Raw genomic sequence first — 24045 nt, 5'->3', positions numbered from 1 at the left:
AACATTTTTTTTTCAAAAACTCTTTCATTTCTGCATCAGAGGCCTCCTACAACAACATCTGAAGGGATTTTTAGGTTTTTCTATATTTGGGTCTTACAGGGTTAAAATGACTCTATGAGGAGGATGTATATTAAATAATTAAGCATCCAAAGTTCTGTTTAGGGCTTAACATTGTCAGGAGCCTAATTTCAGACATAGAACAATTGATAGATACATTTTCTTGCTTTAACTCCTGTTGATAGCAAAAACATTTGTCAATATATTAAAAATAGTCATGCTTCAACCTTGCTTTGGCCTCTTATTTAAAGTGAAACTCTTGCCAAACAGCAACCTAGGCTTTATTTGTAAATGAACCCGAGTCAAACCTTTGTGTAAATGCATAATTACAGCGAAAGAGGCTCGTTTAAGATTCACCATAGTTTTTGTTTTCAGTCAAACTCATTTTCAATGGGAGTGCTACGGGCACTTTTACGATAGCATCAAAATCTCTATTTTTAAAACAGTAAGAAGTCTCGACACAACATGAAACTTTGCTCGTAGTATCACCAGGGTCTCTACACATGAACACGAGCATTGAGAACATTGTTTGTGTACACAGAGTTTACTAAAAAGAAGCTTTTTGAACTACTCACGTTAGCAGCTGTATATTAGATCCCTGAGTGCGACCTAACAGGAAGGAGATGGTGGACCTCCTACCTCGCACTCGGGGATCTACACTTTTTGTCTGCCATGACAGTGGCACGCCAGATACAAAGCTGTTAACCTGAGTTGCTCAAAAATCTTCTTTCTGCTTTGCAGTAGACACGTTGCACTTTGATATCTTCTTTTTTAAGTGTGAAATGATCCCAAACTTTCTACATTCTCTGTCTTTTACGGACGGTTTCTTGGCTCTCCACCATCGCGCTTACTCAATTCTGAACATAGCGGTGTGTGTCCACAGTAACAGTCTGTGTGGAAAAATGATCCCTGAGCTAAGCAGGCCACATAACGTGATAGGTGATAGGAATTAAACGAAGCCTCCAGGGAAGAGATTTTGCTTTGACCATTTTTTGTAATCAAATTATTCGAGTAATGTTTCAGCTCTAACGTGTTATACTTTGAATGATACCATGTATATTGAATGAGGTGTGTTCATGTTGTAGCACTTACACATATGTGTATGTCTATGCTTCTGTACCAGATACTTTATCTTATACTTTACTGAACCATGGCCATAGATGTAGGGAATTAATTAAGTTGTGCCTTTACAACAATGAATACTACACAAAATACAATTCAAAGATAATTTGATTTGATGTCAGGAGTTTAAGATGATAATAATGGAAAAAACAAGCAAAACAAAGCAACTCCAAAATGCACCTTTAAAAAAAAACATATTTTGTATTTTCTTGATTTTATAACTCAAGATTTTACTTTTACAGTGTATATATAAATTCATTGTGACATCTACACTTGTACTTTCCTTTCAAATTTCTCTCCTCAGTTTCTTTCTTCATGTAATGCACTGTAGGTTTTTTTTTTAACTTAAATATTTAGAAAAAAAAAAGAAATAAAAAAGGTTGTCTTAAGCGTTGCAGTTGCCTCCTTGATGGAGAACAATAAAAAAAGTTGTGATAAATTGAGATTTATGTTTACAGAACCCAAGTATTCTTCTGGAAAAAACTTCCCACAAAACTTCATTGAATTAGATTTTATTTAGATTTTTAACATGTCTACAACAGTCACATAAAAAACTGACATGACAAACACATGATAAACACATCACAGAGCAGTTCATCCATATATTTGACACAGATATGTTTAAAGATATTCCAAATCTCATAAATCTCGTACATGTTTTGAAATACTGTCTGCACACAATTAATTAATCTAGAGGTTCTTATTACACCGTCATAAATGTTGTCCTTGATGTCAGTTAGCTGCACCTAGTAATAATGAATCTTCATTTCACACTGCACCCTGTTTTATATGATGTCAAATTATACTTCTTGTGTGATTTTTTTTGTCAACAGTCCCAGCAAGCATTCAGTAATTCATCTGTAGTTTGACATTTAATCCTGACAACAATGAAATATGTTTGATGCTATATTTTTTCACATGTTGGTCTTTTGGCTCCGATTGCGTTGACTTTTGCATCTGTTTGTCTGATGCAAAGAGATTCAAACATCACTCTGTCTGTTACTTCTCAACAGATTCTCAATGGGCTCCAGCTATTTCTCCCTGTCAAGTTTCTGTTTCTCCAACATTTTCTTAGTCTCATCCAGTTTCTACTGAGCCTGTAAGAGGTTTTCCTTTTCTCTTAATAATTCCTCCGGTAAGTTAAACATCTTTTGTCTCTCTGTTATTTTCCTCTCCACTGACTGAAGCCTCTGCTTATTCTCTTCCCTCTCTCTCTCATTTTCCTCAAGTTGTTCTACAAGTCGTTTCTCCAGTTCTTCCTTCTGTTTCTCCTGAATGTCCTTCAGTTTCTCCAGTTCGTTCTTCTGTTCCTTCAGTGCAGCAACTGTGTCGTCCCTTTCTTTATCCATCTTTTGTGATTGATTTTGAAGAAATGTATTTTTCCTCAGCAAATCAGCTTTGTCACCTTTTGTGAAGAAAAGACATGACATGACACCAAAAAGACAGCAAACAAAATTTCAGTAAATGAAACTTGTCCGTCTGTCCTTTTTTATCAAAGTAAAACATTTCTGATACTGTATGCTTTGAATGAACTATGGAAGTAAAAACCATGATATAGTGTTAAGTTTTTTTTCCACAACACACAACATAAAACTAGATAAAATGTTATTAATATTATCAAGCTTAACACTGGGTTGGTGCTTTATACTGACACATGCTTTTAATGTAACCATAAACAAGCTGTAGCTTATGTATACATTTCAAAATAAGACAAAAGCTATTTATTATTGAAACATCAGTTTCAACAATGTTTCCATGGTATTTGAAATGATGAAACCTGGGTTACTATTTATTGTTTTTAACTATAAGTGAATCATGCTGCATATCACTGAAAATGACAGTAGTGGGACTCACGTTTCCATTTATACGTGGCATAAACAGCAAGAATAAAACTGAAAGCCAATTCAGCCAAGACGACAATCGATCACATGTGTTGGGACAGTGTGGAAATGGATTGAACCAAATCAGCTGAAATGAAAAGACAAATAAAAATTCAGTAGTAACACCTTTTCAATGATAAACAGTCTCATCTGTTACAGGGAAATATGCTTTAATTTTTAGGCAGTTGTCATAAAATTACACTTTCTGGAAACCACAATACAAAATGATGATGCCAAAATGATGCTATGGACGGAGCTTCACAACTGCAAAAGTCATCATTGTTACCTATAAATCTAAGAAGTCTACCTAAAAATCACAGGTAAGATGTATTAATACAGGAGGTTTCTAAGAAACAACAGAAAACATTACCGTAAAACCAAAGTGTTTGAGTTACCTCCACAAGTGTGTGTTAATAGAAGGAAGTATACTGTGTCAAGGTCGAGGGCTGTGAAAGCAGGTTCAAAGGACAGTCTGTCCTTCTGGTTCTGGGTTTTGCAATTCTGTAAAAATGAAGAAAAAATACAAAACAAATTGTTTATAGAGAATAAAATGCAGAAAAAATGTCTGATGAAACTAATAACTCTATTGGCTTTATCAATGTCTTAGTGTTTAGTCGCTGCCTATTATCTTTCTCTGTCTGGTCCAGTTTCCACATATCAACATCACATTTTGCAGCACAGATCCTCAGTGAGATTCAAGCCTTCATGTTTATTCAAAGATCGAGCTGCTTGACTAGTTTTCTTTATTTATGCAGCGTTTTATCCAAGAAGAGTTACATTCATATGCAACCGTCTCTCATCCTGAAATGAACTACTGTTGGTTTTCATCATATAATAAACGTTTTTATATTGAAAATCTACAAAATGTAAATTGCAAAGTTATATTATCTTTCCTTGTTTAACTTTCTGCCTAGTTTGTGCAACATTCAGTCTTACCTTTTGAAATTGTGGCTGGAGTTGCACTGTCAAGTTCTCAGTGTCCTTCATCTGTTCTGTCAAAGCAGTCAGTGCTTTTTCTGATTCTTTCTCTTTGTCCTGTGACTCGATCGTGCCCTGTTCGATTTTCTCATCTTTTTGGAATCACAAAAAAAACAGCAGCATCATTAATAAAACTAAAAGCAGTGAATCATTATATGGCCAAGAATAAAAAGACAGTAGCAAGTAAGACTTTAATTCCAATAAGAACAGAACAATACAACCAGATTTCTTTCTACAAACAGTTCTGTAAGCCTACATTTCTGTAATAAAAATTGTCATATTAGTATGATCATCAAGAGCTGCTACTTACATTTCCACATCGGAATGAGGACAAAAGCCGCCAGTAAGATGAAATGCATGATGATGACACAGGAGGTAGGACTGGATAACACAGTCAGCAAACAACACGGCTTTCAGAGTCACTTCATATGAACAGAACAGTTACGCTAAAATCTAGGCATGACTGTTTTATATACAACAGTGCTGTATGTTGTACAGCTTAAGTGGAATAAACAGTTTAATATAACTGAATTACTGAAAAGCGTACGTACCTGCAGTTTGTGTCAAAATGGCCTCCTGTCAGAGAAGCATGCAGTAACCTGCTGATCAAAGTCCTCCAATAAGAGAAGTCGTACTCTGATCCTGTTCATATGTGATCACTAAGGTGTGTTCACTGTCTGATTTTCCCGCCTGCCTGCTGTAGCTTTAACATAATGTATGTAAAGACTTTTAACAAAACAAACTGTTGATCCCACATTACTTTAGTTTTATCTGCTCTCCATTAGCCCCCTGTCACTTTAAGGACTGATTTAAAAATGTTCCTCGTTCTCAGGGATCTGTGTTGCCTCGAGCTCAAGGTTGTTCCTGTTGGAATCTTGGCAGGCATCACAAAAAAAAAAAAAAAATCAAATTCATCTTAAAACAATTTTGTTTCATTTTGTGTTGTCTTTTCTTTCTATTTGACTTTACAGTATAAACAATGTAATTAGCTTTTACTTGTACTCCTCCATTCTTCAGTTTTTTTAGTAAAAAAAAAAATGAAAAAAAAAGGTTTTCTTAAGCATTGCAGTGATCCTTGATGTAGAACAAAGAAAGAAGTTGTGGTAAATATGGTTTAATGTTTATACAATCCAACAGTAATACACTGTTCTGAAAGAAACTCCCACAAAACCTTATAAAATTGTATTTTGGTTTGTAACATGTCTACATAAATCAGATCATTTGGAAAAAAAAACCTTGACATTATGAACACATGATAATCACATCACAGAGCAGTGCACCTATATATGTGACACCTTATATAGATATATTGAAAGATATTGACAAGATTCATTCATAAATCTTGTACATGTTTTGAAATACTGTCTGCACACAATTAATTAAATCTAGTGGTTCTTATTACACCATCATAAATGTTGTTCTTGCTGTCATACAGCTGCACCTAGACACACATTGTTTTAGTTTGTTTTGTAAACAGTCTCAGCAAGAATTAATTAATTCATCTGTAGTTTGATATTTATTCCAGACACCAACTAAATGTTTGTGATGCTATATTTTTTCACATGTTGGTCTTTTGGTGACTATTTGCTCTGATTGTGTTGACATTTGTATCTGTTTGGCTAATCTACAAAGACTATAACATCTCTCTGTCTGTTACTTCTCAACAGATCCTCAGTGGGCTTCAGCAATTTCTCCCTGTCAAGTATCTGTTTCTCCAACATTTTCTTAGTCTCATCCAGTTTCCACTGATCCTATAAGAGGTTTTCCTTTCCTCTTAATAATTCATCCGGTAAGTTAAACATCTTTTGTCTCTCTGTTATTTCCCTCTCCACTGACTGAAGCTTCTGTTTATTCTCTTCCCTCTCTCTCTCATTCTCCTCAAATTGTTCTACAAGTCTTCATCTCTGTTTCTCCAGTTCTTCCCTCTGTGCCTCCAGTGCTGTAACAGCGTTGCCCCTTGCTGTGTTCATCTTTTGTGTTTTTTCACCTTTTGTGAAGAAAAGATCTGACATCGACAAACACAGAAACACGCCAAAACAGTGTTATTAAACAGTAAACAGAATGTCAGTAAAATCTACCTTCCCTTCTCCAATAAAATATGTTCATTAAAGTAAGACATTTCAGATATGATATGTTTTGAATGAACTATGAAAGTGAAATGTGATTTAATATCATCAAGCTCAACACTGCATTGGTGCTTTACATTGAAACATGCTATTAATGTTATCATCAACACGTTTAAGCTTACGTCTAAATGTCCGTGCAGCAATCCCAGATGTCAAACCACCAAGAATTAAACTGTTGAAAAAGCTGATTATATTAAACTTATTTAACTCCTCAAACAACAACTGATATCCAGCTTTTGCTTTGTTGACTCCTGGTTGAAGTTTAAAAAAAAACAGCAAAAGCGATTCACCAATCATCTAATTGTCACCATGGACCTGACTATACAGTTTATGTGTGCATGCAGAGCAGATGAGTGTATGTGAATCAAAACTGCCAGTGGCAAATTCTAAGACTTTGCAATAAGTGATAACCTAATGGTGCCTTGTTATCTCACAGATCTGTCTGCTTTTGTATCACTTACACACATACCATTAATCTATTAAAGCATGATTTTTCTACCATTTTTATATTTTAATACAACAAATCACAAAAGAGAAAATGTAAAAATCTCTCTCTCAATAGAGACATGCTGCAATCATGAAAAGTAATATGTTTTAAACCAGCAAGAAAATGTTAATCTTTAAGAAGATATTTGCAGAAAAAGCAATCTGAGGTGATATACAGTATTCAAACTAATCACAATCATATATTTGAGTATTATTTCATGAAGTGAAGCCGCTGAAAACATTTATAAACACACTAATGGACATGATTTTATTTCACAAGTAGGCAAAGTTTGACGGTTGGTATTTAAAACGTCACACTAATAAAGAATTGAAAGCTTACCTTTAATGCACGACAACAAGTCACCTTGAGAGAAAGCGTATCAGGAGGCAGTAAACTTCAGGAGCAAAGTCCTCGAATCACCTGTAATCTAGGAAGGCATGTTCATGTTTTCCTGTGTGGTAGAGTTTCATTGCATGAACAATACTATGTGCAGTTCTTTACCTTTTACCATGTAATCACATTTTTAAACATTACAATCAATAATGATTCTGATTGAATGGTTGCTTTTTGTGCTTTTCCCCATCAGGGGCAGTAAATCTCATGGTCCTCTCAGCTCAGTGTGTGATACAACAGTCAGTCATATTCCAAAGTTATTGGAGTTCAGCTTGGCTTTCATGTGTCTAACCAGCTGCATGGTAGGTGATGTAGCAGACACAGCTCAGCAGAGCAACCACATATTGTTCAACCTTCAGCCCCGAGGTAGAGGGTGTCAGTCCATATGCAGCAGAGGATCCAGGTTCTGCAAAAGCTTCTTACCCACTGCAGTACCATCTTTTTTTTTTTTTTTTTTTACCCCCAGAACCTCAAAACAGTGTGTGTGTGGTATAGTTTGAAGCCATCAGAACTGTATTTACTGTTCCTCGTGTACTTGTGAAGATGCACAATGCAAACAGAATGAGGACCCACAGTACAGTAAACAGCTGTGTGTGGTTTTAAAACTGAAATGAATGTGGTGTGAGTTCTTGCTGTTATCGATGCTCCTGTGACCGGACATCAAGGGGAGAATCAGCGAGCTGTGACGGTTGGAAACTTGATATAAATGCGTCTCTGAGCTCGGTGTGTCTGTTTCACTTCAAACTGCTGCAACCACATCATGTTGGTCGCTGACCACACTGAGTGTATTTAAGAGCTGCAGCAGCTCAGTTCTCATAAACAGCATCTTCAGACATATAAACAGAAAGAATGATGTGGTTTAACTGTCACGCTCCAATAAACCACTGGTACTCAAAAGTGCACATGTTGATGTGACCAAGCCAAAGACCCACAGATAAAGACTGAACTGAGATGAACCACACGACCTTCTCAGAGGCTGTAAACAGCTTGAATGCTGTATGTTGTTAATGCAGGTCAACTGCCATTAAGTCTGTTTTCATCCAGCTGTTTTTATTTTCGATTTTCACATCACCAGAATGTCAAAGAAGTCACAAAATGATTGTACACTTGACTGACGTAGAGCAAATAGGAGACTGTCCCCAAAATAATACAATTCATATTTTTTTCCACATATTTGTCTAATGTTTAAGGTTTGACTGGCACTGTTTATGTCACTTTGTTGTGTCTTAGGTACACAACAAGGTAGACTTTAAATATATTAGTAGTGACTAATGAAACCAACTTAGATGTGGAATGATCCTATCTCTTAAATAGAATAGAATAGAATAGAATAGAATAGAATTACTTTAATGATCCCAGACTGGTAAATTATTTAAAGGCTTGTCTTAAGTGACTCTCTTGCTGTGAAGCCTGTAATGAACTCTGTTTGAGCTTTTTGTACAATGTGCTGCAGTGACATTTTCTCAAACTGCAACAAAGTAAGCACAAAGTTTGATGTTCTCTTTCTCGTGTCATCACTCTGACTTCCCTTGATCGACACAAAGTGACCTTAAATTCACGAGTCATTTTATGATTGAAAATACAATGACAAGAAAATCCAACTTGCTATGTAGTGAATTTAAAATTGACCAAATAACATGTTTTGACATTTATATTTATGTTGTTTTAATATTTTTACAGATTTAATCATATATAGAAAAAATACAAAAATATTGAGCTACCATGAAATCATCAACTAAAAGTTAGAAAGGGAGATAACTTTACACAGACGATCTCCTCTGTATTTCAGTCAGGTGTCAGAGGCCTGTAACACACAGGAAATACAAAAGTAAGATTTTATCTCAAATAGAAAATGAAAAGAGCTTCAGAATTTAAATCATCAGGTCAATCTAGAGTAACGTAAAACTGGAATGTCAAAGACAATTGTATCATTATATTCAGCTGTTGATGTTCATTTTGGTTTAAACCTCTAAAGAACATATTAAGTACATTTCACTAACTCCATTATAGTCATTGCAAAGCTTTTTCTAGTGGAGAGCTTTTTCATCATCTGTGTGGTAAGTACGAATATTGTGGTTGTAACTCAGTGCAGGTACATAAACTGTACTATCAGAGGAAAGAGACTCAGTCTTACCGATAGTAGACTGAAGAATAGACTCTCTTGTCTGGTACACGTGGCTTGGTTCCATCTCTGGATACGTCTGGCTCTGTTTGGGAAAAATTTAAATTAATTCCACACATAGTATTAAATGGTGTTTGCTCAGGTTGAGAGGTGCAAAAGATGAAATGTGGGAGAGAAAAATAAACGCTGCTGAAATGTCATACCATAACATCTGTAGATAACTTCGGACTGTTTGGTCAAACCTGTGGAAGAGAATAGAGGTGATGAAAAAAAAACTGAGGAGGAGGTTTTTTTTTTTTTTCATTTAGCAAAAAATCAATGTTGTGAATAAAGTAAATTCTTCTGGTCCATCAACTTCAGTTAGGGGAGCGACTGACAGCTATGCACAGTCCTCATACTGATGACTAAACTGTGAGTTAAGTCAGACTGTGACTAATCAGGTCGGATGGCTATAAAATGTAACACATTGCAAAAATGTGTAGAGGTACTATTTACAAGGAGTATTTTACTGGATATTACTGAAGACAAAACTTGTTGCTCCAAAGACTTGCTTTCGCTAATGTTGATAGAATTTTACCTGATATTTTCAAAGTCTGGGGATAACCAAAGTCAGCATTCAAGGTTCACTGAGAAAACAAATCAGTACAATGTAAATGTAATATCTAAAAGTTAAGGTGAATTTACCTGTGTCTTTCCAACAGAGTAGAAATCCCATCACCCACAGCAACGGAACCACGAGTACAACAGTCCACAGCAGAGAGAGGATGAGGAGATGAGGAGGATGAGTGTCTGCGTAGGAAATGAGACATTAAACATGTTTTTATCATCCTGAACCTGGAAAAACATCACACATGCTGACACATGAAAAGAATTTAACAAACCACTCGCCAGAATACATTTTGCCAGATTGATATGTTAAATGTATACGCTAGCGTAACATCATACGTCTACGTTGAAACTTTTAATGTTCATAAGCTGAACTTTAAAAATATTGACAGTGCAGACAAAAATTGAAACAATCTTGAGCGATTAAAATGTGAGATTTTTGTTGAAAGATAAATCAAGCAAGTGTCCAGATTTTGATCATTAAGTTGCATATTTGTAGTCAGTGTGACTAATTTCATTTTTTAGAATGATAATCATCATTGTCGTATATTATGTGACGCATCAGGAGCAGCTGGTACCATTTTGCTACAGCTGCCACACCAATAACACAACAGTCCCAAAAGAAAAGAAAATACTCTTCGATCAATTGTCTGATCCTTCTTGGCCTGTATCCCAGTAAATCAATATAATCAATATGTTAAGCTATTTCAATATTTTTGAGGTTAGACACAAGGGCTTGCTAAAACAGGCCAGATTCGTGCAAAATATTGCAGTCTGTTTGGAGAAACACTGGGAAAAGCTGCATCTGAGACAAAAACACAGAAACACAACAATCACGTGAAGATATGTTGTCGTATTCTCAAAAGACGAATCACAATGTGTTAAAAGTATCAAAACACATTATAGTATAAAACAAACGCACATACCAACGCTAAGACACTTATCAGGAATCCAACTTCCAACTTACCAGCTCTCAGAGCAAAGCAGCTGTGGTACAGCAGTACAACAAGCAGGACCGCCACATCCGTCACTGAGCAACACATGAAGAGAGCGTTTTGTGTTAATATTCTCTGGTGAAAAACTAGAAGATAGTTGTTTTTGTCTTGGGATGCATTACACATCAAGTGAGTCACCTTTTTGTTTTGACTGTTATTTTTGTGTGTGTGTGTGTTTGTGTCGCAGGTAGACTAATAAAACCAAATAAAACTAATAATAAATGAAGTGTGTGCAGACATTAACAACTATTGACTGACAAAAGTACTCACAAAGCCTGATGCAGAGAGCTGGAACGTCCATGATGTTCTGCTGCTGACTGTCACAGCGTCAGACTGACACACAACTAAGACTAAATGCAGGTCGGACCCTCCTCTTCCTGTCTGCATTATTTCTGGTGTTGACGCAAAAGATGGTTTGAACTGCTTGTTAAGAAATATCTACGAGAGGCACAACTGCAGTGAGCCACAGATATTAGGGAGTTATAAGTCCCTAGAGTCAAAACTGAACATCGAGGAGCAGCGTGAAGATATTATGGAAATAACTCCCAGAAAACTGCAGGTCTGCTCCAATTCTCTCCTTTTTAACATCAAGACTTAAGCCCTCTCTGTTTGCTGCTGCCTTTAGTCTTTTAGTCGCAGAAACTTCTTCTATTTTAACTTATTTACCCATTTTTAACGTGTTTTAATGTTTTGTTACTTGGTGTCTCTCTACCTGTTTTTAAAGGTGGAATATGAAATATGAGCTGAATGCCGCCATCTAGTGTCTCAAGATCGTAGTCGCGACAACAAAAAGGTAATTCCAGCGGTCGGGTTGCCAGGTTTGGACAGGGCAGGAGGATTGAGCCGCCTCCGTTTCCTCCGTTTACTTGGTGTGGAGGTCGATGGGTCACGATCAGTATTCTCATATCTAGGATCAACGTGATATAATGAAAATAAGTATAGCAGAGAAATTTGACCGACAGGTAACATTAGCTAAGTTAGCAAGCGAGTTAGCTTACCGATCCAGGAGAAAGTTCGCCATTTCCGCATGTGTTTTGATGCCATGGAAATCCTTTACCTGAGTCCATCGAGCGTATGCTTCACCAATATTCACTCTGGTTTTTGCTCTTCTCCGGTCACTCAGCTGCTGGGACAGATAACGCACCGTTCCTTGGGGCTCTGAAGAGCTTGCAGACTCCACCATTTTACCCAGTGTCAGCCTCGCTGTGCAGAGCTTCTCCGAGCATTGCAGAGGTTGCAAAATTGGCAACCCACAATGCCGGCCGCTATTTGGCTGGTACAATGTAAACAGGAAGTCACTGTCTAACCCGTCAAAATTTCTTAAATTATTTATTTCAGACTAAATGTAATTTTTCAAGGAAACACATTACTTTTAATCTGGACCCCTCTAAACACCCTGTGGATGTATTATTTTTGAAAAAATATAGCTTTTAATAAGCATATTACATATTCAACCTTTAATGAATTTTAATGTCATTCTATGGACCTGTAAAGCACTTTGAGTTGCTTGTGTCTGAATTGTGTTACACTGTATCCAAAAATATGATTACAAAGCAAATTCCGGCTGAAACTCTGTCTCTCATAGAGATTCTGTTGGATGAGATCACATCAGGAAAACTACCACATGCACCAGTGCCACCCACTGGCTATTTGTGGTATGTCTGGTTGGAACATACAAAATCCTCTGAGGGGGAACGTTAATAACTATCATTACCATTGATATAGTTATTTTAAAATGTTTAACATGCTGGTACAAGCCTAAAGATGTTTACCTTTCAGTTATTCAGTATAGTTTAAAAGTAAGAATCAGTGTTTCCCCCATTTACATCTAATACCATGTAGTACCATGTTCAATATATATAAGATGTGTTTGTATTTAGATTAAAAAAGATGAGCTCATAATAGAATTATGGATCACATTATTGTGTCATGAAATGAAGATTTTCTTTTCCATTTTACTGTGATTTTATATACGTAGAAAATAGAAGCTCTTCTTTGAAGAGGACAGCAGCACTACTGGTAGGTTCGGTCTTGACACCTGATGCTACATTGATGCATCTAGCAGCCATGTAAATATTTAAGTTTGAAACGCTAATCAGAATGAAGAAATATTGTCCATGTAAATGCAGCTAATGACTGATTTGAAGTGATTTTATTTATATAAACACTTTTATAATCTCACTACCTCAACTGTCTTTACAATCTGTACAGTGAACGACATCCTTGGTTCTTAGATCCCATCCGAGTGAGGAAAAACATGCCATGTTGAAAAGAAAAAAAACAACAACTTTTAACTGGAAAAAAAAACAGTAGAAGCCTCAGGCAGAGCCACAGAGGAGGGATCCATTTTCCAGCACGGACAGACATGCAATAGATGTTGCATGTAAAGAACAGACCAACACAATCACAGTTCCCATATTTCATTGACAAGAATATCAGATGCAAGCAAATCTTATAAAAAGCCACACAAGGTCTGCCGTGATGACCTAGGCAGGGCACACAAGATAATCAGCAAAATATTAAAGAGGATCTGTTTTTAAAAAAGTACAGACATAAGAAGCGAGTAAGATCCATGAAGGGGGGCTTTAGGTATGACGATCCAGTTCTGGCATATATTTGAGGACGGACAGTCAGAAAGTTTATTTTGACTCTCCATGTGAGCTGCTGCCTCCTGCTGGACTGTCAAAGACATGCAGGTTGTGCTGTGTCTCAGTTGTTGGTGACAAATCAGTATTTCTATCTGTCTCCTCTTTGCTCTCTGACTGATCTGACTGCTGATGAGTCTCAATTTGTTTGCCCGATGTGTCTTCGGGTTGTTCGCCCATTTCCTTGACTTTCTGCTTCCGTTCTATTATTTTTGTAATAATATCCTCTATTGTCTCTATTCCTCCCTGGGTTTTATGTAAAGATTTCTCAATTTTCTTCTTTTTGTCATCCAGTTGCAGTTTCCTCTCTGATAGGCTCTTTTTATTCATGTGCCTAAAAACTGCATGAAGTTTTTTCTCATTCTCTGTCCTCTCTGTTTCCACCTCCTCTATCTGTGGCATCAGTTCGTCTCTGTCGTGCTCAAGTGTATTTTTCTTTTGTGTCAACACAGAAAAAACACAAGTCATGTCCGTCTTTCCATCATTTAGATCTTCCATTTTCTTCTGTTCATTGACGAGCAGCTCTGTTTCTTCTGTTCCTTCTTCAGGTCCTTTGTCCTGATGCTTCTTGTTTTCTGTGCACAAACAGAGGAAAGACACTGTTGAACTGACACTTTAAACCTGCTTTTAACCACAAGACTTTGACTTGAACAAGATACAGAAACACAACAGACAGGTGATGGTAGGACTCAAACACACCTCTGCTACAGCGGTCAATAAAGAATGACAGCGTTTGACATTAATAATCAGTTACATCCAATTTGTAACTTACGACTTCTGTTCTGTCTCAGTTTCCAAACAACAAAGACAAGTGCAGAGAGAAGCAGGACACAGACAAAAGAGAAGACCACGATGATAGGAACAACAGAAGAAGATGGCTCCATGAGTACATCCTCTGAAATGAGAAACATTTTTCAGCAGATACAAATAGAAAAAGTGAGAAATTCACAAAGCAAACTATTTCCTACCTGGAACATGTATGAGTGCCTCTCTGATCTGGTTGGTGCTGTTCTGTTGGACTCTACAGGTGAAGCTGTTGCTGTGTCTCTTCTCCACAGTCACTCTGCTGCTGACAGTATAGAGGTCATCAGGACCTCTGACTGTCTCTGTAGGTCCAGCAGAGAGGAGGTTTCCCTCACCGTCCAGCCAGAACACCTCAGGTTCTGGATACCAGCCTGCAGACTCACACTGTAGAACCACTCTACTACTGACTTCATCTTTTCCAGTCCTCTCTGAGCTGATGACAATGGATGAGACTACACCTAATGAGAAAGTAGAGGAAGATAAAACAGTGGCTTCAATAAAACTTACCATATGACCTACAATATGAAGCCTTTCTTTGTTTGTCCTTGTCATAATGAACGTACAAAACTAGCTCTCCCGTTGAAATGCACACAAAAATTCAGATTATTTGCATTTAAAAAGTTTACAGCCTAAATAAACTGTGCAGTCTGAATCAAAATACAGCATATTTACTCACCTACAACAAGCTCAACTGTAGATTCTCTGCCCAGTGTGGGAATAAAGCATCTGTATTTGCCACTATCAGAGAGTCTCACTTTGGACAGATTCAGTGAAATGTCTCCACACCTCAGCTTGTTGACGAACACTGATGTTCTTCCGTTGTAGGATGGATGTTTTTTATTCTCCAGTTCCACTCCGTCACGCCACACATGCACAAATCTGGGGTTGAGATCGGGCCTCGTCCACTCTACAGTCATGACTGAGGCATCCACAGCAGGTTCAATCTGACATGGTAAAATGATGTCATCACCAGCTGTTACGACTATTGGCTGAGATGGACCAACCACCACCTGGGACTGACCTGAGGAAACAACAGTTTAGGTTTTACATCTTGTTGTAGGAAGCAATGTCACAACCCTGTCTGAGTAGAGTACAGGCAGTGTTGGGGAGTAACGAATTACATGTAACGACGTTACGTAATTTAATTACAAAATGTACGTAATTGTAATCCGTTACATTACTGGGAGAAAATATGTAATTAAATTACAGTTGCTTTTGGAAATTTCAATGATTACGACTTAAGTTACATTTGAAAAATCGCCGCCAAAGCTCGGATTTATTAAATAGTTTTTCGCCCCCCTGGATTCATGTTTGTTTTTAGTTTTTTTCATATCAACATCCTCCTTCTAAAACTGACGCTTATGATTGGCTCTCTCTGGTCATGTGCCATTCGACTCAACCGACAAACCGTACAGCGGCAGTCAGACTCAGTACCAACAGTGTCGGCGGCGCACAAGATGTTCCTGGGCTGGAAATACAAAAAGCACTTCATACAGACAGAAGCCAGGCTTCCCTGTATTACAAAGGTGGCTCTCTTTTTACCCGGCTAGATCACCATGGTAACTTATGCTTAGCTCATAACCTGGTCCCGACCAGGTTCTGTTCAGAGTTTAATCATAAAATCGGTTATAAAAGCGCCGCTATTTCACTACTCAACTCATTTACAGCTGGCGTCACCTTTACTTTGAAAGTCCAGTGGAGCTGGATCAGAATGGAGCATTTGTACGGAGGGAGAGATCGCGCTGATCCGCTGCTGGTTACTTTCTCTCTGAGGTCTCCGCCTACAGATGTTCAGCTGAGGGGATACACTGCTCAGCTGTTGATCCGACTCACGTCAGGAGGTCATTTATTAGGCTATAGCCTATTTACTTTTATTATACAGTCAGTCACCACTGAAAGAAGTTGTGCGCTCGCAGCAGGACAGATAATTTAACTTAATGTGGCCATGAATAAATGAATAGTTTCGCCTGTTATGTGTTGCCCAAACGCAAATCTTGAGTAGGTCTTCTCTGTTTTCTCACATTTAAGAAGGTCTTTGTACAGAGACAACATGAGATTTGCTTGTAGCTACAGCACCTAAAAAACCCACTGTAACCTATTTTAATACGCACACCCAGCCTCGCTTTCAATAAAACACACACTGGCATTTTATAATTGCGATCAGTGAAATATATGAAAACAATATAAAACACAGTTCAAAACAACAGTTGTTGCTCTAAAGCTTCATATTTAAAAGCAGCTCAATGTAGAGCTGTCAGAAATTAAAATCAGCCTCCTCTTGTCATATTTGGAGCACCACTGTTGCTTCAGGCTGTGATCAGGCTTTTTTGTATCGCTCATACTCTCTCCATTAAAACAACCTGCTCCTCTTGGCTGAAATCAGCCCGTTGTCGCTCCATTTAGTGAGGAAGTGAGCCTCCTTCGCTGGTACAGGCCTAAGGTCAGACTCATAATATATGGTTAAACCTTTGAACTGAAAGGCTTATCACACTATAGGTCTTAAAATGTGAAAATGGTTAGCAGTTGAGAGATTTCATTCAAAATTAAGAAAAGTAATCAAAATGTAATCAAATGTAATTAGTTACATTACTTTGAGAAAGTAATTGAAATAGTTACACTACTATTACATTTTCAACAGGGTAACTTGTAATTGTAACCAACTACATTTCCAAAGTAATCTTCCCAACACTGAGTACAGGCGAGCACGTCAGCCGTCTTGGGCAGTTAGGTATGACAACACCACTTAGCAATCTGTTTAGTTAGTTTATGATTATGTTTTCATTTGCTAATAATTATATTGAACTGTCCTAGCCTTGCATTTTTTCAATTCAAATGGGCCCGAAAAACAATAGTGCCTAAGCAAATACGCAACGTTAGCAAAATGACAAGCAACTACAGTCCATCATAAGAAATTATTAATCCCAAACATTATCAGAATTATTCACTCCAGGTGTTTTTTTTCTGGTCTCTGTGTTGGTGTCCAAGATGGCAGATGCACTGAAAACCTGTTCCTGTTCAGCGTTTTTGATTTTGGTCCACAGAATCATTGGAAGAGGGTCATGGTAAATGTGGGTGCTACAAGCTTGGTTTGTGGTTTTGATGAATTATTAATAAAGCTAACAATAAAACAATAACACCATTAATCACACTTCAGTTGTAAAGTGGAAAACAAATGAACGTGTTGCCACTGAACATTCACTAACAACCATTTACAACTTCAGCTTCATGATAACAAATGGTCTCATCAATAAAACTGCGAAAAGACCATATTCACGTAATAGTCCTTTAATGAATATGTTGTGTTCAGGTGTAGGTTACCTGCACAGGGCTGGGTTAGATGAAGGAAGACAACAGTGTGGAAAACCACGGTGTTGAAGGAACTGAGCAGAGGTTTAAAGGAGAGTTCTTCCTTCAGGCGAGGCATTGTGGAGAACTGAAAACTGAAGTAAATCAAAGGTAAAAGTTAAGTGAAGGGTTGTTGTCAAGGAAAATCATAGCAGATACCGACATCTCTAAATGTGCCGTATCAACCAAAAATGTACCTCGATCATGTTCAGTTGTTTATGTTTAGGACAGTCGCTAGAGGATGGTTGCTTTTTACAATTCTGCAAATGACTCATGTTCAAATTTGTTCATGTCAATCATAGATGTTGATGATACAGGTCATATTACATTCATATATTTATAAGCAAGACAGCTGCCAATCCCAAGTTCTTTGTTTTCTTTGTTTTCTTTGATTTATTTTTATCATTTTGTTCATTAGTCTGCTTGTCTGTTTGTTTTGTCTATGTAGTGTTCTCTATGAATGATATAAATAGAGTGGCACATGTAAGAAACAAAACAAAAAGTTGTAGCTCTCAACTTGACAGAAAAGAGGAAACTCTCCAGAGAAAACAGAAATAAACTTCAAGTCTTGAAATAAATATTTCTGAAGTTTAGTTCAGATATGAACAAGTGTGTGCTTTTTGGATGTGTAGAAAAACACAGAACATTATTTAAAATCCGATTCTGAAGAGTCGTGTCAGCCTGTTGACAGGAGTAAAGCTGCTGTGCCTAAATGTCCACAGGGGAAGTACTTATGGTTTCTGCCTCTGGAGGATCGTTGCAGGTTACTGTACCCATATACATCAAATTTAATGAAATTGTCACTATTAATTTTCTTCTCATTTAATATAATACCGATGAATTGTCTCAAAGGTAGATTAATTAAGAGCATAATGCATGAACTTTAGAGACCACAAAACAACCAAAACCAAATAAAGAGTGACTTTTAGCTGTGTATGTGTCTCATTTAATTAGACTGACATAACCATATTTTGTTTGGATTAACACCATATATATTCCGAAAGAAAAATAAAGAACCTGATCATAATCTTACGTCAAAAGTTAGTTTGGAATAGATTTAAGAACGCACTGTAATTGTTAAAACACATAAACCATACATTCCTTTTCCATATGTACTATAGCCACCAGCTGCTCTTAAGTTTCACACTTTTTTGTGGAACAATGTCACAAAGATTCCCTCTGGATTTAATCTATTTAATTATTCCTGGAAAATGTCATTAAAAAGCCAACATAGGCACGTACCTGTCTCATAGCTCGAAGCATCACGTCATCTCAGGGAGCGAAAGCAAACTGAACAAAGTTATCACACCTCCTGTTCCTTATCAGGTGACCCACATGCAGCCTGTTGCGTGTTGCGTGTTACTCTCTGATGCCTGTCATGATCCTTCATTGCTAATATTACATGTACATAATTAAATTTTGTTTTCAGTTTTTGAGCCCTAAGAGGACTTTGTATCAACCTGTATACAGTATCAACCCTTTACTCTACAACAAAGTCTCAAAGCTTAATTTGAATGGTTTACCTTGTTAGGATAAAGGATAGTGGATGAGCCATCATACAACTGTCAGAACAAATATTTGTCCTGTCGTTAATAAAACATTACACGTCCTGTTGTGCAGGATGTGGTTAACAGCTGTGCCCTGTGTGCCAGCCCTGCTGCAGTAATTACAGTGTGTGTTGTGTGTATAAAGCAGGAGGTGTCTGAGTACAGAGAGAATGAACAAAAGGGGGAAGGACGAAATGATCTACAATACAAACTTATATGCTACTCAACACAAATGAGCCAGACACTGCACGTCCACAAATTGACAGAAACAAGAGCCAAAACCCAAAAGAAACACAAACAGTGACAATGAAGAGTGCTGCAGGAACCAGAAAACCTGGAATTAAGTTTGTACCTTTGCAGCTCAAATGTTCTGGTCTCAAAGTCAGTGTGCGTTTTGGTGAAATGCCTGAAATAAGGTTTGGATTAAAGCATTAACACATCAGTGAATACCCCACTTGTGATTTGTAACTGTGCAAAATCTTACAGTCTAACTTGTAGATTTATTGATTTATAGTAAAGTGTGTACAGCGTAGTGAGGTAGGAGGCAGTGAAGTCATGTGACCATGGTGTTTGTTGACTTTTACTAATTTTCTGCAATAATCCACAATTCATCAGGGTTAGGGTTCCCACAGTGAACCAGACTGGTGCTAATTTACAGAGTTCCTTATCAGATATATCAAAACTGACACAAAATGTGTATTTTATGTTATCTGTGATGGAGGCGAATTTCGACATGGTATGTAGACATAAAACCATTCTTTGATTATTGTTGTTTAAAGAATGTAATATATGTATGTATGTCTTTGAGTTGGGTGAAGATGAGCATAGAGCTGCAGGAGGAGGTGTGGAGGTGGCTGATGACAGCAGGATCAGGTGAGCTGATGTCACAGCTGGTGCTTGTTGGCTCATCACACTCTCCTCTTTAATCAGATGACTGCAGCACACCGGGACAAACAACCACAGGACGATGAAGACATATATTGTTTAGGAACTGAGTGTGAGAATTGCCACCACCAAGTTCACAAGGAACAGAGACACTCGTCCACCAGAGACACACAGTAAAGAGTCAGTGTGTATTTTAAAGGTGTGTGTAAGCAGCAGTTAAAACAAGAACAATGACGGTCACATGTTCTGTGCTGAGGGAAGAAAGTGTCTTTATCTTAAGTTCTGTATTGTGTCACCTTCAAAAGTGAAGAGCAGTTTGAGACAAAGGGATGGGTTTATGTTTTAAATGACTGAGACTGTAAAATATTTGAAATATTGCTAATTTGTTTAATAAATAGTCATATCTGTAACACATTCTGGTCATGAATAGTGTCTTAATAACTATCAACCATCAGAATTCTCAGAATAGAAAAGCAAAAAACACACCATGATTATTTTACAGTATTTTAAGAACATTTGCACCACAATGAAACTCTGAAATAAAACCAGTAATCAGAAATATCTAAGTGGAAAAATGTTGTTTATCTTTTTCTTTTTAACTTAACTATAGAGCAGCAAAATCAAGTGCAATTCAAAGTGCTTTACAAATGACTGACAAAACAACAACAGAAACCTCCTAATCTTTCTATAACAATACAAAGTAAATAATAATTTCAGTATATTGGTAAAGCACAACATAATCATTTATTTACACACACAGAAAGCAGATATTTAACATTTCACAGATCGTATTCAGTAAAGAAAAGTCAGAATTCAGTGTTATAATATCACAAAGTGTTGCATTTAATACACTGTGTCTCTGCACATCGTTGTTGGTCAGTTTTTTACCAGGGAGGAAGCTTTTGGTGACATAGCTGTGGATAAAAAGGACTTGTGTGCGTGGACTGAGTGTCTCCTGCTGGACTGTCAGAGAAATACACTGATTCTGTTCTGAGTGTCAGATTGTGTTTCAAAATAAAAGCACTGTGGACTGACATGAAATAATGTACTCTCAAGTTCAATCTCACCTCTTTGTTTCCCCAAGTTGTTTGATCATTTCTCTAATCTGGTTTCCTGCTTTATTCCTCTACTTCTGTTGTCTTGTTGTAAAGATTTCTCACATTCAGTCTTTTTTTTTTGGCCCAGTTGCAGTTCCTTTAACTTTCCCTCAGTTAGGTTAGGGTGCTCCATTTTCTTCTGTCCCTTGATGGTCCATAACTCACGGCTTTTGTTTTGTCCCAGTTTCCAGACAGCAAAGACAAGTGCAGAAAGAAGCAGGACGCAGACAAAAGAGAAGACCACGATGATAGGAACAGCAGAAGAAGATGGCTCCATGAATGCATCCTCTGAAATGTGAAACAAAATTATATCATCACATTTTTCAGTTGACACAAATAAAAAAAGTGAGAAATTTACAAGCAACCATTCACTACCTGGAACATGTATGAGTGTCTCTCTGGTCTGGTTGGTGCTGTTCTGTTGGACTCTACAGGTGAAGCTGTTGCTGTGTCTCTTCTCCACAGTCACTCTGCTGCTGACAGTATAGAGGTCATCAGGACCTCTGACTGTCTCTGTAGGTCCAGCAGAGAGGAGGTTTCCCTCACCGTCCAGCCAGAACACCTCAGGTTCTGGATACCAGCCTCGAGACTCACACTGTAGAACCAGTCCATGACCCACTTTTCCAATGCCCACTGTGGAAGATGTGGACACAGCACCTGATTGTGGAAAAAGTTTAATTATCGTCAAAACCCCTAAAGTTATTAGAAATTTGAGTTTTGAATTAAATGTGTGTAAGCAAATGTATGGGGACAATTAACATTGACTTACCGACAACAATCTCCACAAAAGTGTCTTTCTCCAACAATGGAAGGAAGCATCTGTACTTTCCCTCATCAGAGGGTTTGACTTTAGACAGTTTCAGTGAAATGTCTCCAGACTTCAGTTTTTCACTAAAGAGTGATGTTCTTCCTTTGAAGGAAGGATTCTGCAGATCCATCAGGTTCTCACCAGAACGCCACACATGGACAAATCTGGGGTTCAGGTCAGGTCTGGTCCATTCAAATGTAATGACAGCAGCATCAACGGCAGGTTCAAGGTGGCACGGCAATGTGATGTCATCACCAACGGTTGCTACGATTGGCTGAAGTTGACCAATGACTGCAGACTGACCTGAGGGTGAAACAGACAGACCATCTACCACACCACACATGCACACAACTTTCTATAGGGGCACTCTCACAACCCAATCTAAAGAAATCTTGGACAGTTAGGAATGACAACGTGCACCTGGACAAATCACACATGGAGCAGCAAAAAAAAACAAAAACTGTATGGTTCCATTTTCAGAAGAACAAGTTGCAACAGAAGTACACAACAACAGTTAAATGAACATAAGAGACTGCTATGCTATGCAGATTGTGTTTGTGTGTAGGTTACCTGCACAGCCTTGTGTTAGTAGAAGCAAGACAACAACGTGATGGAAAACCACAGATGTAAAGAGGAATCCATCTTTCAGGTGAAGCATTGTGGGGTCATGAAAACTGGAATTAATCAGTTGTGAAACCTTCAAGTAAAGGCAGGTGAGTTAATTATAACTCATATTAATCTTAAATTAAACTTTTCGATATTATTTATAAGTATATGCATGAACACTCGTAAAGGTAGAATATGTAAGATCAGATTGCGTGTGCTACAGAAAACTCTAACATTAAATGATTTTGTTATGAACAAATTTAGTGTGCATCTTATTCCTTCTTCTATGTTTACAGTGAAAAAAACATATCCGCCTACTATGTTCCCTTTAACATGTCATAGTCACCAACACTTTTTTTTAAACACTCTAAGTATTTCTATATATAATTCCATAGTATTAAATATATGAAATCACTGCTGGAGATTTTAATTTACAAGCCAACATAACCACCACGTACCTGTTTCATGGCTCAGAGCGTCGCTTAATCTAAGAGAGGGAGATTAAATAAACACATCCTGTTTCTTATCAGTTACACACTCAGCCCCATGTACAGTTTAATTATTCACACACTCTCACACATAAACGCAAGTACTGTATTTTTAAAGATTTATTACACATTTCTATTTGAATCAATTTACAAAAAGCATAACTCAAATACAAAGTTAAATAAAAACAAGTGGGATTTTACAGTGTGCTTGTTTTTTTCACCCAACACAGTGACTGGGTTAATATTTAATCTGAGGTGAGTTTTTTCAGTCAAAACTATGAGCTTATTGCTTATTCACTTGGCAGCACTAGTCTTTTAAAAAAATCTCTCGCTGAAGTTGCTTTTGATTGACAGCTGATGGAAAGTCTTTTGAGTGGATCCTTTTTTTTTTTTTTTTTTTTTTTTTGTCTTTATGTCAATCTCATGTGCCCTCCAGGTCCCATTTGTATTCATAAGTCAGTCATCAGTGGTGGTGCACAAAAAAAATGTCCAGGGGGCGCCAAATCACACAAAATGCAATTTTTTAATGAATGTTCCTTTAACATTCACATTTAGAAGTCTGCAATATTTTGACTTAAACATTTTAAACAGCATATATGCATGTGTTTTATATGTTAAATACAATATAAGGTCATCAGTTTGATAAAAAAAGTTGGAGTATAAGATATATGGATTCATTCTGACATTATATCAAATGAATAATGTTGAAATGAACTGAACCAATTGTAAAACTAAAGCTTTATTTTTTTTCTTTGAATGGACTAATGTTTAATCATCATTACGAACATCCCCTCCTTCTGAGGTCTTCGCTGTCTCTCAGCAGCAGTGTATATTTTAAAAGCCAGTTAAACCCCACTGTTCCTGCAGCTCTGTCTGTTCGCACGTCTGACGATGTTGTTTATAAGAACTGAGATACTGCTGCTGCTTTTAAAATAACTCTGTGGTCAACTGACAGCGTGTCGACTGGTTAGAGCTGAACTGTTGTGTGACAGCTCATAATAACTTCATCTACTCAGACGTTAATGTAATGAGAAAAACACAAGTCACTGACAAA

The 24045-nt window shown here is 37.3% G+C and overlaps 2 protein-coding genes and 2 long non-coding RNA genes across 4 annotated transcripts; 1 reads left to right on the top strand and 3 right to left on the bottom strand.

The window, feature by feature from the left end:
- Positions 1-8409: 8409 nt before the first annotated feature.
- Positions 8410-10028, bottom strand: LOC115589879 (uncharacterized). Its single transcript, XR_003985617.1, has 4 exons — positions 9850-10028; positions 9369-9407; positions 9178-9250; positions 8410-8847 (listed from the first exon to the last, which is right to left on the bottom strand). It is a non-coding gene; the product is annotated as an uncharacterized LOC115589879 (long non-coding RNA).
- Positions 10029-12949: 2921 nt separating this feature from the next.
- LOC115589798 (butyrophilin subfamily 1 member A1-like) lies at positions 12950-19124 on the bottom strand. Its single transcript, XM_030430956.1, has 6 exons — positions 18803-19124; positions 17534-17655; positions 14892-15236; positions 14380-14673; positions 14184-14306; positions 12950-13986 (listed from the first exon to the last, which is right to left on the bottom strand). The coding sequence occupies exons 2-6, from the start codon at positions 17637-17639 to the stop codon at positions 13406-13408; spliced, it is 1449 nt and encodes a 482-aa protein (XP_030286816.1). The 5' UTR covers positions 17640-17655; positions 18803-19124; the 3' UTR covers positions 12950-13405.
- Positions 19125-19991: 867 nt separating this feature from the next.
- Positions 19992-21453, top strand: LOC115589883 (uncharacterized). The gene is made up of 2 exons (XR_003985621.1): positions 19992-20191; positions 21274-21453. It is a non-coding gene; the product is annotated as an uncharacterized LOC115589883 (long non-coding RNA).
- A 9-nt stretch (positions 21454-21462) lies between these two features.
- On the bottom strand, positions 21463-22555 carry LOC115590424 (butyrophilin subfamily 3 member A2-like; the record flags this gene model as incomplete). Its single annotated transcript, XM_030431779.1, has 3 exons — positions 22468-22555; positions 21859-22200; positions 21463-21746 (listed from the first exon to the last, which is right to left on the bottom strand). Coding segments are annotated over exons 1-3 (714 nt in total), but the record flags the coding sequence as incomplete, so codon positions are not given.
- Positions 22556-24045: the final 1490 nt, after the last annotated feature.

This window comes from Sparus aurata, chromosome 10 (genome assembly GCF_900880675.1).
Source record: "Sparus aurata chromosome 10, fSpaAur1.1, whole genome shotgun sequence".
Classification (NCBI taxonomy): domain Eukaryota; kingdom Metazoa; phylum Chordata; class Actinopteri; order Spariformes; family Sparidae; genus Sparus; species Sparus aurata.
The sequence above is the reverse complement of the archived record's forward strand: the minus strand, read 5'-3'. Positions and strand labels throughout refer to the sequence as shown.